Raw genomic sequence first — 17,763 nt, forward strand, 5'->3', positions numbered from 1 at the left:
AGATTAGAGTGGTTGATTAGAATTTCACAGGCCTCATTAAATTTTCACTCACACCAGGTTTTGGTATGATGTAATGAACAGGTGTCTATTATGAGGCCACAAGTGCACTGAAGATAGCAGCATTTCCCAAACATTTGACAGCATTTCCTGTCAAAATTTATCAAAATTAATACGAGCCTGGAATGGTTTCAAATGCTGCAACAAGTTCAAGTATGTTTGTAAATCACGCACTCCTCACTTTGCATGCAGATTGTGCTATTAAAGCCAGTGCACACACTGGCCTTGACCCAACCGCCCACAGTTGTTGACACCTCCAAGCATGAGTGAAGTATGGAGGTATCTATTCTAGGAAATGTGCAGTCACAAGCAAGGTCAATGCAATATGCTGCGGCTTGGCATGCCTGTAATGTGTGCTGTCACATTTCTGCGATGCAATACAGCCTGCTGCCGCAATAGTGTGTGCTTAGCTTTACATTGAATAAGAGACCGATGATACTCGACTCTAACCAAAGTGTTCCATTAAAATTTCAGGATTTGTGAAGTGTTCTGTAGTAGGAAAAGTTTGAGAAACCCTGGAATACAATATGCTCCAGGGTGGGCCAGGGGAGAAGAGAATCCTTCTCCCCTGGTTTTTAATTTGAAGAGTTGAACAGGTTTTTAATTTTGCAGGATGTTTCAAGGTGGAGTTAAGGTTGTATATGTATGGTATTCTGCTATTCTCTTTTTTTTTTTGTAATAATCCTTTCATGTATGGAATGACTAGAATTTTATTGCAATCTCCTTTATTTTTAAGTATTATCTTGTGAAGAATTTTGTTGATATAGTCATTTTTCAGGAAAGTATTGCTGATAATTTTTCATTCATGCTTAAGTGCTTGCTCACTGGAGCAAATCTTTATATCTTATTTTTAGTGTTAATGACACCTTACACCTTAAAGATCATCAAATGAAGTTTTTAATAAAACCAATTACATTATGATGAACAATATGGAAATACTAGATGTATCTAGTATCAACCAGTTTAATTATGATGGTGATCATAAATAGGTCTCCTTGTCCAATTTGCTATTTTGATATTTGCCCATGTCACTACTTGAAAGTGCATGCCATTCAAGATTATCTTCAATCAATTATCTCCCTTTTAATACCATTTGTCCCCTCCTTGCCTTTCCTGATTATTATTGCCTGAAATTAACATTTTGTAGTTAAGAAAAATCTCATCCATTGTCTTTGTAACACCAATTACGTGCAATGTGTACTTCTCTAGTTTTTTTTTACTAATAATTTTTAGTTCTCCAGTTCCACTTCTTCCACTTCATTTATACTTCTTATACTGATGGTGCCTGTATTGAATTCTTCTGATGTCAAGCATGTTCAGTAGCGGACTTTTCCCTAATTCACATATTTTCCCGACTCAAATGACAGTGGTTTTAACTGGGTGATGCACTAGTTGGAATGACATTTCATCAGATGGTACCACCTATGTTTTGGTTTAAGGCAATGCAAAATACAATATGGTCAGCTAAATCCCAAATTATTAGCCTGTCCAAACTTAATCACAAGAAGGTGAGAAATGGATGTTATGCCAGAGGTCCCAGTCAGTTCACTGCAATCCTTAAAAGGCTAAGTGGAAGTCTTCTCCTAGTTAGCTATGACAATTTCTCAAAAGACATCTCTTTTGGGAAATGTCTTTGGGAAAAGGAAGGTACCACTAAGAGTATAGAGGTACCTTCCCCACAACTTCTCTTGCAGTAAGCTGACGAAACTTTTGTGAATGTTGCTGGAGAGATGTTCCAGTTTATTATATATGTATCAAAATAAATTAATATGTCTTTGTGTTTACTGCCTGATAACTCAGTCGATTAGGAAGGACCATGCTACCCTAAGGGTAATTTCATGGTTAGATAACATATGTAACACAGCAATTGTATTTTTTGTAGAGTGAAGATTTCACCACAACAATATTACTTTAAGTTAAATGAATTCTGAGTACAGAAAAAAAAAAAAAAAAAAACTTAGAATTTACATCATCATCAAATTCCTGCCATGTACCCTCAAGGGGTGTACAGGATATGACAGTACTACATGAAAAAATTACATCATTACTAACTTCCTATCTACAATTTTCCTCCAAATCAGTCTGTTACTTGTCAAGACTCCAACATTATCAGATCTTATATTTCTATCGTCTAAGGCACTTTGTACCGTATCAATCCACCTACATCTTGGTCTTCCTCTGGGTCGTTTTCCTGCCAACCTGGCAGAGAACACTTGTTTTGCTAATCTTTCCTCTCCCATTCTATTTAAGTGACCATACCATCTGAGATTAGCTCTGCTAATGCATTCCTGGATGCTGACAATGTCAAGTTCTTTCCTAATATCCTCATTTTTAATATGATATTGCCATTGATGCCATCTGTTCACGCCTCTAATCTTTCTCAGGACTCTCATATCTGCGGTCTCTAGTCTTTGGTCAAGTGTTTTACTTCTGACCCAGCTCTCAGATCCATAAGTTAAAATTGGTTTGAACACAGTCTTGTATACCGCTAATTTAGTGTTCCAACTAATTTCTTTCTTATTCCATATGAATTTATTCAATTGACTTCCCACGATACCAGCTTTGCTGATTCTGTTGTCTATTTCTATATTTAGTTTACCATCTTCAGTAAAAATTGTGCCTAAGTAGCTGAAATGTTTTACTTGTTCCACAGTTTCTCCATTCACAACACAGTTGACATTTTCAATGATTCTGCCTATTTTCATTGTCTTTGTCTTTTTATTGCTGACCTTCATACCATATCTATTACAACAGCTATTCAATTTAGTCAGAGAATCTTGCAGACTTGTAGCGGATTTATTTAGAAGTATAACATCATCCGCATAAAGCAAAGAGCTGACATTAACATCTCCAATTTTGATATCAGGTTTAATACCACATTCCTTCATAATGTGATCCATATAGATAATGAATAACAGAGGGGATAATGGACATCCTTGTCTCACACCAGATTTAACATTAAACCATCTTCCTGTACTTCCTTCAATTCTAACTGCTGACTCACAACTCAAATAAAGACTAAGTATTGCTTGATATAATGCCCCATTGACACCATATAACTGCAGCGTATTGAATAGCTTCTCTCTTGGCACCTTGTCATATGCCTTTTCCAAATCGACAAAACTTAAATACAGATCTTTGTTATATTCCCATGCTTTCTCGACTATTTGTCGTAAAGTGAAGATCTGATCCTGACAGCCTCTATTTGGCCTGAATCCAGCTTGTTCTTCACCAAGCTTTTCTTCCACAATTCTTCTCAACCGTTTCTCAAGTATACTTGCATAGATCTTGCCAGGAACACTCAGTAGGGAAATACCTCTGTAATTTTCACATTCAGTTTTATTTCCCTTTTTATATATGGGTACTATGAGAGCTCTACTCCAATCATCGGGAATTCATCCCTCTGTCCAGGCTTTCTGAACTATGCAGTGCAGCCACTGTAAGACTCTTATACCACCATACTTCAGCATTTCTGGTCGAATATCATCTACTCCTGCTGCCTTTCCACATTTCAAGCCTTTGATGGCTTTTTCTACTTCAAGTATGGATATGTATTCCTGACTGCATGCCTGGTCAGTGTTTTTTATCACTGTGCTGTCATCACTGCTTGTTTCATTTAGCAGTTTTTCAAAGTAATTACTCCATACTTCAAGGATATCTTTTTCTCCTGTTTTCATTTCACCTTTATCATCTCTAATTCCTTTTACAGCACTCTTTCCTCCATTCCTAAGCTTCTTCAACAACCTCCCGAATATTTTGCCACCTTCTTGATATTTATTTTCTATATTCTTGCCAAAGTCCTCCCATGACTTTTGTTTAGCTAGTTTTACACACTGTTTAGCTTTCTTACATTTGTCTCTGTATTCTGTAAGAGTAAAAGCTGACTTATTTGCCAGGAACTTTTGATATGCTTTCTTCTTTTCCTTCACTGCCTCTTTAACTTCCTGTGTCCACCAGGGAGTTCTGATTTTTTTTATCTTTGCACACAACCTCACCACATGCCTCTCTGGCAGAATCAATCAATGTTTCCTTCAGAGTTTGCCACTGAATCTCCAAGGTTTGATTCCTGTTCTCAAACTCTTTCATTTTCTTTTCAATAATATTTCTGTATTTTAGTCTACAGTTTACATCTGAGAGCTGCTCAACTTTTATTCACTTTAAAACTTTCTTACATGTTATTCTTTTCAATATGAAATTCAATTTTATCCTGCTCAAGACTAAATAGTGATCACTTCCAATTTCAAATCCTCTGTACACTCTGGTGTCCTGCACCAGGGAGAAAACATCACTATCAACAATAACATAGTCAATGAGACTTTTCTTATTCCTAGCCTCTTCTCTCCATGTGAATTTGTGCACATTTTGATGTTGGAACATGGTGTTAGTAATAACCAGTCCATGTCCTGAGCAGAAATCCAACAGATATTTGCCATTATTATTAGCTTTGCTCTTTTCTCCAAATTTTCCCAAAATATTTTTGTATGTCTCACAATCATTTCCTACTCTACTATTTAGATCCCCAACAAGGACCAACTTTTCCTTTTTCATTGTGTCAGTTGCTTTTTCTAAAGCCTCAAAAAATTCCTCCACTTCTACCTTAGTAGAACCTTCTGTGGGACCATAGGCACAAATAAGTCTCATTGTCCAGTTCCCCATTCTCATATTTGCCCGCATCACTCTACTTGAGACTGACTGCCATTCAAGAAGATTAGCCTCGTATTTTGTGTTGAATACTATGGCTACTCCTTCTTTTCCTTGATTGTTATTGCCTGAATATAACATTTTGTATTTATTGCTCAGAAAGATCTCACCAGTTTTGGTCTTTTTTGTTTCAGTCACCCCTATTATGTCGATCTGGTACTTATCTAATTCCTCAGCTAGCTCCATTTCTTTGCCATTCAGGCTTCTTACGTTGATAGTACCGATCTTTAACTCTGATGATGTTGAGTTGGAGTTTGTTTTCAGATTTGTTCCAGTAGCTGACTTTTCACTGTTCGCCCTGGTTCCCTGGCGAAAACAACGGGGGCCTTGTTTAACCGGGCGACGCCCCAGCCGGCATGAAATTTTGTCATGTTGTACCATCATTTTTTATTTTGGTTTAACCAATAAGAATACAATTTGGTCGGCTAAATCCCAAATTGCCAGCCCATCCTCGTTCGTTCAGTATCAAAGTAGATACCCAACAGGGTGCACCACGAGAAGGTGAGGATTGGACATTAGGTCAGAAGCCCTGGTCGGTTCTCCGCATTCCTTTAAAGGCTATGTGGAGGTCTCCTCTCAGTTATACAGCTTTGACCCTTAAGCACTTAAGCATTAGACCCTTAAGCATTAGAATTTACAAGAAATATTAATTCACAAATAAAGTGAGCAACAATCTATTGGAGAATCTTCAACACACAGGCATGTTCCCAATGAAGCAGAATGGCTTCCATACAATATTCCTAGGAAATAGCGTTGTTTTTTTTTTTTAAAGGAAAATCATTGTTCTGCAAAATATGTTTTATTTACTGATGAGAATATGCATTTAGGCAACATTTACTGATATGAAATAATGAGGTATGTGCTCTTTCAGCATGTTGTTGGAACCATACATTTTTCCAACATGATTAAGTTCAAAGACATTAGTTTTCTACTGAGCATTTTTGCAACCAAACAGTAAAATATATACGGAAATGCCAGAACCAGCAAAACAATTTTATGCACGTTTTGCCTGGTAATAGTCACCAGATGTGCTAAGTTTAAAATGTGATCCCTCCCCCAGACTTTCTGAAGGATAATGATAATATTCATAATTTTTGCGCTACTAAAAGAATGAACTAAGATTTCATTAAAGGAAGCAGGCATCAGTGAAAAAGTTGGAGCTGTACAAAGTGTCCAAAAACCAGTTAAGACAGCTTTTGAATATCTGAACATGCAGAAAACATTTACTTGAATTTTATTCTTGTAAGTCTATTAAATTAACATACACAAACAGAATCATGCATGTCATGTTTTTAAACAAATGCAATTAAAACTGAAAGCATCTTTTCAAAAAGATCACTTATCTTTTGAAGGAAGCGTTCAGTACTGAGACCATATTTTAAGGTAAATAAAGAATTGAAGCACTCACGTGAGTTTCTAGGTGAAAATATAAGTTTTTGCAGCTTAGTTTCTGTGGAAACTACTTAAAATTTGGTCTCAATACTGAAAGCTTCTCACAGAAACTTACATTTTCATCTAGAAACTCACAGTGAGTGCTTATTTACCTTAAAATGTGGTCTTAATACTGAAAACGTCTGAAAGAACTGCTAAGCTATAGAAAATTATATTTTCATTACTTATGTTTATCTAGCCTTATTAGATGTTGCCTTATTTGTAGGTCCAGATGTCATATAAATAAGCAGCCACTGTCTTAACTGGTAAACATTTCAATCTGCTCAAATTAAATACATACATACATAGTTTATTCACAATATGATACAATGTGAAAAGAGATTTATATTAAAAATTAAATATTGCAAATTATGGTCTTCCAAGTCGCTCTATCTTGAGCTAACTGGTAGATGTCAGATAGAGTTTTGCAGTTCAGCCTACTGATGGTTTCACATATGTATTGCCAAAATTGTTTGCGTGGTCTTCCTCTACTGCGTTTGCCATCTTCTGGTTTGTACAGGATGAGGGATTCCAAAAAGGGCAAGACTTCAGGATGTCTGAGTTGTAGTTTTTTTTTGACTATACTGACAAGTGGTTCTTGCTTATCCAGATTTAGCACAGCAGAGTTTGTGACACTGTCCATCCAGGTGTATCCAAGGATCTGTCGGAGACATGTAGATCCAAAGGAGTTAATTACCATGTATTATCGCGTATAATGCGATCCACGTATAATACAAACTAGAAATTTTGTTTGAAAACTAGCCCTAAAATGCCATGTCCACGTATAATGCGATCTGTTAATCTTGTTCCATAACATTATAAATAATACAATACGAATTAACGAAAGAAATATTTATTTTAAAACAAAATGTCAAAATACAAGATGAATTAACGAAAGAAATATTTATTTTAAAACGAAATGTCAAAATCCTTTAAATTCTTCTTCATCTTTTGAGTCGTCAAACATTTCATTTAAAAATTCATCTGTATGGATTGCGTCATCAGTGTATCAGTTGTCGTCATCGTCTTCATGCTCTCCAATTTGTTGTGCATCATCCTCGCTTTTGTATATGACGTGATCTTCAGATCCATCCATTGAATTACTTATTCCACATTTAAGAAATGAGCGTTGAATCATTTCAGATGGTATCGAATCCCATACTTCTTTAACCCAGCTGGTGACTAAGGTGATCTCAGGCTTCTGAAAATTCCCACCTTTTGTCATCTTCACCAAACCAGATGACATCCATTCTCTCCATTTTTCATGTAACTGATCTTTAAATGGCTTATTCAAGCTGACATCAAGCGGCTGCAAAACGGAAGTTAGACCACCCGGTATGACTGTTAGGCCTGTGCTTTCTCTTAGCTTGCCTCTGTTAAATGCGCCCGGAACATATCCCAGACTAGCATGCTTTGTTGACGTAACAAGCTACCTGGACGTATGTTCCATGCTTGATCCAGCCAAAATTGTACACCTTCTTCATCCATCCAACATTTTCTGATTGGTGCGAACAATTACACCTGGCGGAAATTTCATATGCTTTGGAATTTTCTTCCTTTTAAATATCACTGTTGGCTTTAATTTGGTTCCGTCTGCCATGCATGCTAGAACAATGGTAAAATGCGTTTTTTCATGTCCTGTTGTTTTTATGAAGACAGCTTTTCACCAACTGAGTTTACTGTTCGATTCCCAGGCATATCAAAGTACATGGGCGTCTCATCAATATTGCCAATTTGGGAAAGTTCATATCCGTGACACTTCCGTAATTTTATGATAAATTTATGGAAGGACTGCACGTTTTCTTCAAGCTGCTGTGGTAACTTCTGCGCAATTTTTGTTCGGTGTCGTAATGTTAATGCTTTGCATTCCATAAATCTGCTGCACCACTCAGGCAAAGCAAGAAAAGATGAAATACCTGGTGTGTCCTTGAATTTACCATTCTTGAGTTGTAGAGCTCGAAAACGAATTGCATTTCTTGTCACTATAATGCCATCTTGTCGTTGCATCAAAATCCATTCATTTAGCTCTTCTTCGAGTTCTGGAAAGGATGCTACAACGGGCACGTTTCGTTTTGTGGATTTTTTCAAGACTGTCTTTTTGCTTACACCAAAGTCTAATATTACTCTCTGCTACACCAAATTCTCTCATAGCAACACTGTTATTATGTTCTTCTGCAAACTGCATGATACGCAATTTAAATTCTGCTTCAAAAGATGAATGTTTACGTTTATGTTGGCTCATTTTCAGGCCAGGTTTGTTTAACGAATAATATTTAAAATGAACTGTGGTTAAACCGATATACCTAACTGTGTTCTATCTATCTCACTGTGCTCTGTCATTCGGCGATGGATAACGCATCGTATATGCACATAATGCCAGTAATGTAAATAGCTTTATGCGCAGCTACGATGTGCGCTCGATCGCCGAATGCGAGTGGGTCAAGTAGATTTGGTTGCATAGGCATTAGGTAATATATATATATATATATATATATATATATATATATATATATATATTGTGTGTGTAAGTCTAATAAGATGTTATATTTTTTAGGATCCCCATATAATGCGAACGCCTAACTTTAAGTAGTATTTTTTACCATAAATTTTTCGCATTATACACGATAATATACAGTAGATCTGTAGTTTTTTTGGCACTTATTGTTCAGGTGTGAAAATCATACAAGATGGATCTACTGGTTGCATGGTATAGTCTTAATTTTGTCTTTAATGATACTAATGATGATTTCCAGATGGGGCGGAATTTGTTATGGAAGACTAAAGCCAGCTGTTTACATTTTCTCATATCATTTCCTGTATTGCTGATGTACGATCCAAGGCATTGAAAGTCCTTTACTCTTTCTAAGGGTTTATTGTTCATATGAAGTATAAAGTTTTCACAACCTATTGAGAATACTTTGGACTTTTGGATGTTGATTTGCAGACCAATAAGTTTAGCCTGTGCCTCTAGTAGACTGAGATGTTTTGTGCATTTGTTGGTTCTGTATCAATAAGTAGAACATCGTTAGCAAAGCTAAGATCATTTATTTGCATGGTGTGGGTGGGTGGATGTTTTAATGTTAAAACCAAGATCTTCTGTGTTGATGGTCTGAAAGATGTAGTCCAAGCATATTAAAAACAAATAAGGTGCTAGTACATCACCTTGCAGGACTCTTGTTGTCACTGGAAATGATTCAGATGTTTCTGTTTTAAAGATTACTGTAGCATTGTAATCTTTATAAGGCACTGAGATTGCTTGTATGAGTTTTGAGGGGGTAGACCATAGAAGGCAAGTATTTTAAACACTGCTTCTCTATTAATGGAGTCAAAGGCTTTTTTGAAGTCTATAAAGGTTAAAATGAGTGGTAAGTTCTTATCACGTGAACCTTCTATGATTCTTCTGATGCAATGTATTTCTATTGTACATCGTTTTTTTAGAAATCCAGCTTGGTTTTTTCTTAAAAGTGGTGTTAAGTGAGGTTCTATTCTATTGAGTATCATCCTATTGTAGATTTTAACTGTGGTTGATAGCAAAATAATACCTCTGTAGTTATCCATTCTATTAAGACTGCCCTTTTTGGGACAATAAGGCCTTGTTTCCATTGTTGAGGTATTATTCCATTGTTTAAAGCTTGATTCATTATGGCAAGGGGATTGGAATATCCAGCATTTTTGAAAGTTTCTGCTCTAATTCCACCAATCCCTTGGGACTTTCCCCCTTTTGTTTGATCTATTGCTATTTTTAGTTCCTTTTCAGTGAAATCTTCAATTTATTGGTAGAGTGGTGGTTAGATGCAGGTCTGCTAGCTGTCTTGAATGTTGGAGATTATCAACATTCAGTAATTCTTGAAAGTAGTTTCTCCATTCTTTCATCAAGTTTGAATTTACTGATAGCTGTCTACCGTTTTTGTCATGTGTGATAATATTTCCACTTCTTTTTGTTTTATGGTGACAGGTATAATTTATCATTTGAAAAGTATTTCTAGTATCCCCAGTTTTATTATAATTTTCAAGTTCCTCGCAGTATTTATTTATTTAATTTTCTTTGTCTCAGTTCATTAGTTCATTGACCTTGCTATTTAAAATATCAAGTTTATCTTTATTTATTGCATTCCTGTTTAAGCAGTAGAGTTTCCTTGCTTTATTTCTTTCATCTATATATTTTTCCATTTCAGGGGTAATCCATTTTTCCCGAGTTTTTTTCGTTGCTGTTTCCAAGAATTTTGCTGGATGTTATGTTTATTGCTTCAATGATACCCTTATTCAAATTAATATATACATTATTTAAATTAAGGGGATATTAAATCCCACATTGTTTTAAAACCGAATAAGAAACTCAAAAATTGGAATCAGAGAGGTTTTAAAACAATGTGGGATTTAATATCCCCTTAATTTAAATAATGTTTATATCACCAAAATGAAGCCTATTGGCTCTTTATATTTAAGTAATATATACATTATTTTTTCCAATTAAAAAGATATCTAGTAAAGAATAATTTCCTATGAGTTAATTACTAATAGATAGTTATCTATTTAGAGATTAAAAAATATCAGAGCACTGAATTTCATAACCTAGAATTTTATCAGCACTTGTACAAAATACATGACAATGCCACTTTCAAGTTCAAAAGTAAATTCTTGGGACTGGAATAAAATGTTTTTCAGTAGAGGCTGCTAATGAAACCCATTACACTTGAATAAAATAAATAATGCAAATTTCTATAATAATGTCAATGTTATACTAAGTTATATGAAGGTGAATGACTTATTTCATTTTAAAGTGTAGTTAACAGTAACATATGATAAGTAGTCCAAGAAGACTGTAAAAAGCTCATAAAAGAGATTACTTAGGAAACAAATCTTAAACAAGTGGTAAGCTTCATTTTTAGTCTATATAAGTAGCCCATCACTTCAAATTCTCTATTCCACCAACAGCAGAAAAAAAACATAATAACCAAAATCATAATTAGCATAAAAAAATTCACAAGAAACTTTTCATCCTGATGAAAAAACAAAATGTTATGTACATAATGGAAATTCAATATTAAGAAATTTGATATTCATCATCAATGTCCTGATATGTACCCTCAAGGAGTGCACAGGCCCATATGATATAGTGCTACCTGATCACAGTTACAAGGGATGTCCAGAAAGTAAGTTCCGCTTTTTAAATATTTTCAATGCAGTGCTGCGATCACAATGGTATGCATGCGTGCTGAGTTTGTTGACTCCTTAGCAAGGCATTGGTGCCATTTTCAGACATTGTCACAGTGCATAGCTTCTTGGTGTGTGTTTATAATGTCTAAGAAAATTGAATCGCCTGCCGCATGTAAAATCGAATCGCCCTCTGCATGTGAAATTAGGTCAGTTATCCATTTCTTGAATGCAAGGAACGATAAAGCAGATGAAATTCATTGGCAAATTATTGAGGTTTATGGAGAACGTGCAATGAGTGTTTCAATGGTACAAAGATGAGTAAGACTTTTTAATGAAGGAAGGACAGGTGTGCATGATCATGAACAGAGCAGGCGACCATCTTTAGTGACTGACGATTTGGTGCATTCAGTTGAAGAGAAGATTCGACAGAATAGGGGATTCACTATGACGTCACTCTCACTGCAATTTCCAGAAGTTTCACGTTCATGTCTTCATGAAATTGTGTCAGAGAAACTGAATTATCGGAAGTTGTGTGCACACTGGGTGATGAAGTTGCTTACAGAACAACACAAAGTGAATCAGCTGGGCAGTGCGTTGGAATTCTTGAACACGCTACCACGAGGATGGCGATGCTTTCCTGAGCAGACTTGTCACCGGGGAAGAGACTTTGGTGTCACATGCAACCCCTGAATCCAAACAATAGTCCATGGAGTGGAGGCAAACCTCATCACCAGTCAAGATGAAATTGAAGACAACAGTTTCCACTCGAAAAATCATGTACACCGTATTTTGGGACAGACAAGGAATTTTGCTGGTAGACTTCTTGGGTCAAGGCTCCACAATCAACGCGAGCATGTACTGCCAAACCCTTAAGAAACTGTGTCGTGCGATCCAGAATAAACGATGTAGCATGCTTAGCAGGGGCGTTGTTTTGATTCATGATAACGCCTGCTCACGTCGGTCTGTTGTGCTACGTCGGCCATCTGTGTGAACAGATGGCCGACGTAGCACAACAACTTCTCGCCACCTTCGGCTGGGAACAATTCCATCATCCCCCATATAGTCCTGACCTTCTACCAAGCAACTTTCACCTGTTCAAACACCTGAAATCTTTCCTTGGTGGCCAGCAGTTTCAAGATGATGACGAGGTCAAAGAAGCAGTCAATACATGGTTTGCATCACAGGCAGCAGCCTTCTACACGAAGGTATACAACTCTTGGTGTCCCGTTATGATAAGTGCCTGAACAATGACGGAAATTATGTAGAAAAGTAGTGAAAGATGTCTACTTTAATTTCCAATAAAGTTTTTTTGTAAGTATATTTTTGTTTCTTTGACAGCCCATCGGAACTTACTTTCTGGCCGTCCCTCGTATATTATTACTAATCAACTGTCAACTACTTTCTTTCAAATTGTCTATCACTCATTAGCACTCCAATATTTTGACAGATCTTATATTCTATCTTCTATGACACTTCTGACTACATCAATCTACTTAGACATTGATCTTATTTCCCTGCCATTCTGGCAACAAACACCTGTGCTAACCTTTCCTCTCACATTCTGTTTAAGTATCCATACCAAATGAGATCAACTATGCTTACATATATTTCTGAACTTTAAAAATGTCAGGTTCTTTCCAGTATCTTCATTTTTAATATGATTCTGCTACTGATGCTATTTATTCAGTCCTTAATTTTTCTCAGAAAAAAAAAAAAATCGTGTATCTGTGCTCTAGTATTTAACTGTTTTATTTCTAATCCAACTCACAGATCCATAATTTAAAACTGGTCTGAACACTGTCTTGTGTGCTGCTAAGATTTGATTAATTTCGCTTTTATTTCAGATAAGTTTTATTCCAGATAACTGCCAATGATACTTGCTTTGTTTATTTTATTTTGCTATTTCACTTGCCATCTTCACTAAAAAAAATTGCACATAAATAGCTGAAATATTTTATTCATTCTATAGGCTCCCTGTTGAAAATGCAATTGAAGTTTTTCCATGTTCCTGATTATTTTCATAGTTTTGGTCATTTTATTGCTAATTTTCATGCCAAGTTTGTTACAGTTGTTACTCAATTTAGTTAAAGAATCCTGGAAATGTACTGGATTTGTTTAGGAGTATAACATCATTGGCATAAAGCAATGAATTAAATGTGATATCACCAGATCTGATGTCAGGTTTAATGCTACTTTCTTTCATAATAATTCACATAAATAATAAGAGTAGAGATAGAGCGTATCATTGTCTCACACCTAATTTAACATCTTGTACTGCCTACTTCAATTCTAACTGCTGACTTACAACTCAAATATATGGCTCCATTTACCTATAATAATTATACTTTTTTTCTGAATAGCTTTTCTCTTGTTTAGCTTAATGTATGCTTTCTCCAGACCTACAAACTTAAATACACATTCTTGTTATATTCCCATCATTTCTCAACCATTTTTTAAAGGAAAATCTTATCTTGATAACCTTTACTTGGACTAAAGCTAGCTTGCTTTTCTCCAAGTTTCTCTTACACAATTCTTCTTAGCCTCTTCGAGTATGCTTGCATAAATCTTACCTGGAACATCAAAATTCCTCAGTAATTCTCATATTAGTTTTAATTCCATTTTTATAGATAGGAATTATGAGAACTAAACTCCAGTCATCCAGAATTTGATCTTCTGAATTAAGCAATGCAACCAATGAGAAAAACCTTTCCTCATTCCATATCTGACCATTTCTGCTTGGTTATCATTTACTTCAGCTATCTTTCTGCATTTCAGGTTTTTGATAGCTTTTTTCTACATCAAGTATATATATTTTCTCCTGAGTGAATTTCTACCACAGTTCAGTCACTGCTTGTTTCATTTAACAGCCTTTCAGTGCACTCACTCGGTACATACAGAATATCTTTATCTTCAGTTATTTTATAGTACTCTTTCTTCCATTATTTCTAAGCTTCAACAGCCTCTACAACAATTTTGCCACCTTCCTAATATTTATCTTCTATATTCTTACCAGTGTTCCCAGAACTTGTTTAGCTATTTTTAATACATACTTTAGCTCTGATGTTTTCTCTAGTTCCTAGCAAAGTAATTCAGCTGATATTCTCTTAAGATACCTGCTGACACTTACTTGCTAGGAACTTTTGTTATGCTTCCTTCATTTCTACACCCTGGTTTCCATATGAAAACAGCGGGGTTTATCGAGCTGAACAACATCTGGCATGAAATTTCATTATATTTGTTTCTGGTTTAAGACAATGCAGAATACAATTTGGACAGCTAAGTCCCAAACTGCTAGCTTATTCTCATTCATTCAGTATCCATGGATAGACTAACAGGATAAACCACTTGAAGGTGAAGAGTAAACATTGGGTCAGAAGTTCTAAATGGTTCTTTGCATTCATTAGAGGTTATATGGAGGACCCTTCCCAGTTATTTAGTATGACCCTTAATTTGAAATAAAAATGATCTATCATAATTATCAAACCTTAATTATATCTACAAATGAAGTTACAATTTAAAATGTTAAAGTTATTACACTTCATAATAAATATTTATCTTACTTACTGAATATCATCCTGTCTACTTGGGTGACATAATGTTGCTTTATTAACATGAATCTCTGGAGCCCAGAGTGTGCAAACATGACCAAATGTTACAGCAACAAGTGAACCATCATCAGAAAAACAAGCATCATTGGCTGACAGATCACGATAAGAAGCAACAAAATCACAATTCCATGAATTCTTTTTAGCTAAATAAATGCATAAACAAAAAGATAGAAATCAATGTCTGCTCTATATTGTTTTTATAAGGAAAATGTCAAAACCAATCAGACAGATGTAAAAAAAAAAAATTAGTTTTTGTTCAGAATCAAACTGCTTTGATAAGTTTCACTGTTAATTTTACTAGCATTTGCTAATTATTACATACCTGAACTTTGTTGCTGAATATATTATGCCATATTTTAATAATTTATCCAATTCTAAATAGCAAATTTTTAAGGTAAATCTGTAAAACCTGTCTCCTATATAAATGGAATTTATGTAGGAGACAGGTCTTCAACCTGGAGGCTATGGTCTGTGTTGACCATGCTGAGCAAGACCAGACTTTTGGGATTTCTTATAACAAATGTAGGAGTGATGTTCTTGAAGTATTGTCTCAGTGGAATGTCCTGTTTATCAAGAGTGGTGAGAGATGAGAATTAAATCTTGCCTTCTATACTTGGCCTACTCCAGGGAGGGGACAGTGGTAAAAAGGTCATCCTTGGTGGAAGGCAATATACAGGATAGTTTACTGACAGGATAAAAAGTAGACATAAGATTTTTTTTTTTTTTTACATTTTTTTTCCTCCCCAGCATTCTTGAAATTGGTTCTGAGATGCCACTAACAGAGGATAAGAACTATGTTCAGAATTGAAGTGTAGATATCTATAATATTCTGAAACTTCTTTAGGCTGAAACCATTCTTTTGATGACCAAGTTCATTTAGTAGGTCAAGGTGTAGACAAAGTGTGCTTTTCCAAGTATAGTTTTGATAGCGAAAAATTTGAGACACATGCTGAATATTTTTGTATACACTAGCTTATGAAGGTATATTTACAATATACTGAGCTTGTGAGGATGCCAGATGGAGCACATGCAAGAGAGGAGAAGAAAGCTAATTTTTCCATCTTTTCTTTCTCTATGTGAAGTAGACAACATTTTTCCTATTCTGGCTGAAAATGTTTTATCTCCTATATTCCAAGCAAAATATCAACAACTTACATCCATTAAATTCACCAGAAATAAAAAGACAGAAAATTAGGCTTCCTTGACTTTCTCCTTTTACAATCTTTTCTTGAGTCCTTTTAAAAAGATTGGTATATTGTAAACCTTCATTTGCAGCGCAATATATTCAACATGATTCAGCACATCCATTTAAAAAAAAAAAATGGCATTATGGTTTTATGGTTTTTCTTTTAACCAAAAGAAAGTCCAGAATATCATATATGTACAAGCCTATCTCTAGGAACTCCAACTCTAAACATGGAGTTTATCTTCTACATTACTAGCATCCCAGAGACCAATAATCAGATATAGGAGAGATATCTGTATTAAAATTCACACATATTCCACACCTCTTTTCCCAAAACAGCCAATTTGACCAAAATATGAGAAAATACACAAATACGGAATTCGATATACTAAAGGGAGAAATAAATGAACAAGGATGTCCTTGAGAAGGTGGAAAATTAGCAAAAATTGTGCTATAAGGCCTGAAGGTAAGTAGCTGGCAATTTTTTTGGAATCTTCACATCAGAAATATACAAAACTGGAACTCTTGGCAATCATCCAGAATAGAAACATACTACAGGTTTATTATTTTCTGAATGGCTTGTGAGATGTAGCCACTTTGAATCATGGTATTCTTGATGTGATTTCCTGCCCATTAGCAAGAGCTGTCTTTAGAGCAGATATATAATCCTACAAAGCAGCATTTTTGTATGCTATACTAAATGGTACACAGTGGCCACTACCACATTTTATTTCCAAACTAAGGACTCTGATTTATGTCCCCTTTCTTCCCATGCAGTTAGAAATGGCCTTGCTGGGCATGCTCAATGCTTATTATTGAACTGAGGAGCCAGCATCTGCTCCATCTGAGGGTACAACAATAAAGTAGCTTTAAGCAGGGTCACTGCCAGATAGTGCAGAGGTCCAAATCCAATGGTAACACATTTGTTGGAGATTTCCCAATCAGCTGGCAAATAATCCTGCTGCTACCTACTCGTCAGGTTGTGTAGGAGTCTGACCCAACCTTGTGTGGGATTTATGTGCACAAGTTCCTCAACCCAGCTGCATGCCTCTCTCTTTAAATTTCCTTGTTCAGCTCTTATATAAAAGACATACAAATATTAGTGTTTTAAATGTGGATACGAAAAATCTTCCTTAAAAAATAATATAAAAAATACAACAAAAATTGTAAATATGAATAAAAATATAACTAAATCCCCCCCCCAAAATATACTAATACACTTGATACATTAATTATCCAAATTGTGAAATTGACTTCCTATGAAACTAATGTTCATAATACATGGTGACTACCCTTCTCCCACTTCATAGATCAAGCTGGAAGGGAAGCCAAATCATTTGCCATCAGTCATGAAGAATTATCTATGCATTAGCACAAGAAAAGTATATTTAATATACTGCCAGATATTTCAGTTTGAAAATAACAAAATATCAGTGGCTAGACAGAAAATAGTTTTTTACACAAGACAAGACATGAGAAACTTGTGGCATGACAATTTCGTGTCACAAGTTTCTCTCAAAAGTAAAAAGTCGTCAGTCATGGTCTCTCACAAAATAATACCAAGCCATCCTCATCATTATTCCAACATCTCTTCTTAACTATTTCCTCTTGGCAATTCTAACC

The 17,763-nt window shown here is 35.3% G+C and overlaps 1 protein-coding gene across 2 annotated transcripts in view; it reads right to left on the bottom strand.

Annotated features, from left to right (window-relative positions):
* Positions 1 to 17,763, bottom strand: part of l(2)05287 (WD repeat-containing protein l(2)05287) — a 211,380-nt gene that overhangs the window by 56,330 nt on the left and 137,287 nt on the right. For both annotated transcript variants that reach the window (XM_090402934.1, XM_090402935.1), the window contains exon 13: positions 14,911 to 15,097. In XM_090402934.1, coding sequence (XP_090259060.1) covers positions 14,911 to 15,097 — 187 coding nt within the window. The remainder of the gene's footprint in view (positions 1 to 14,910; positions 15,098 to 17,763) is intronic.

This window comes from Typopeltis vanoorti, chromosome 13, assembly GCF_054136105.1.
Source record: "Typopeltis vanoorti isolate ZY-2024b chromosome 13, IOZ_Tvanoo_1.0, whole genome shotgun sequence".
Taxonomy (NCBI): Eukaryota; Metazoa; Arthropoda; class Arachnida; order Uropygi; family Thelyphonidae; genus Typopeltis; species Typopeltis vanoorti.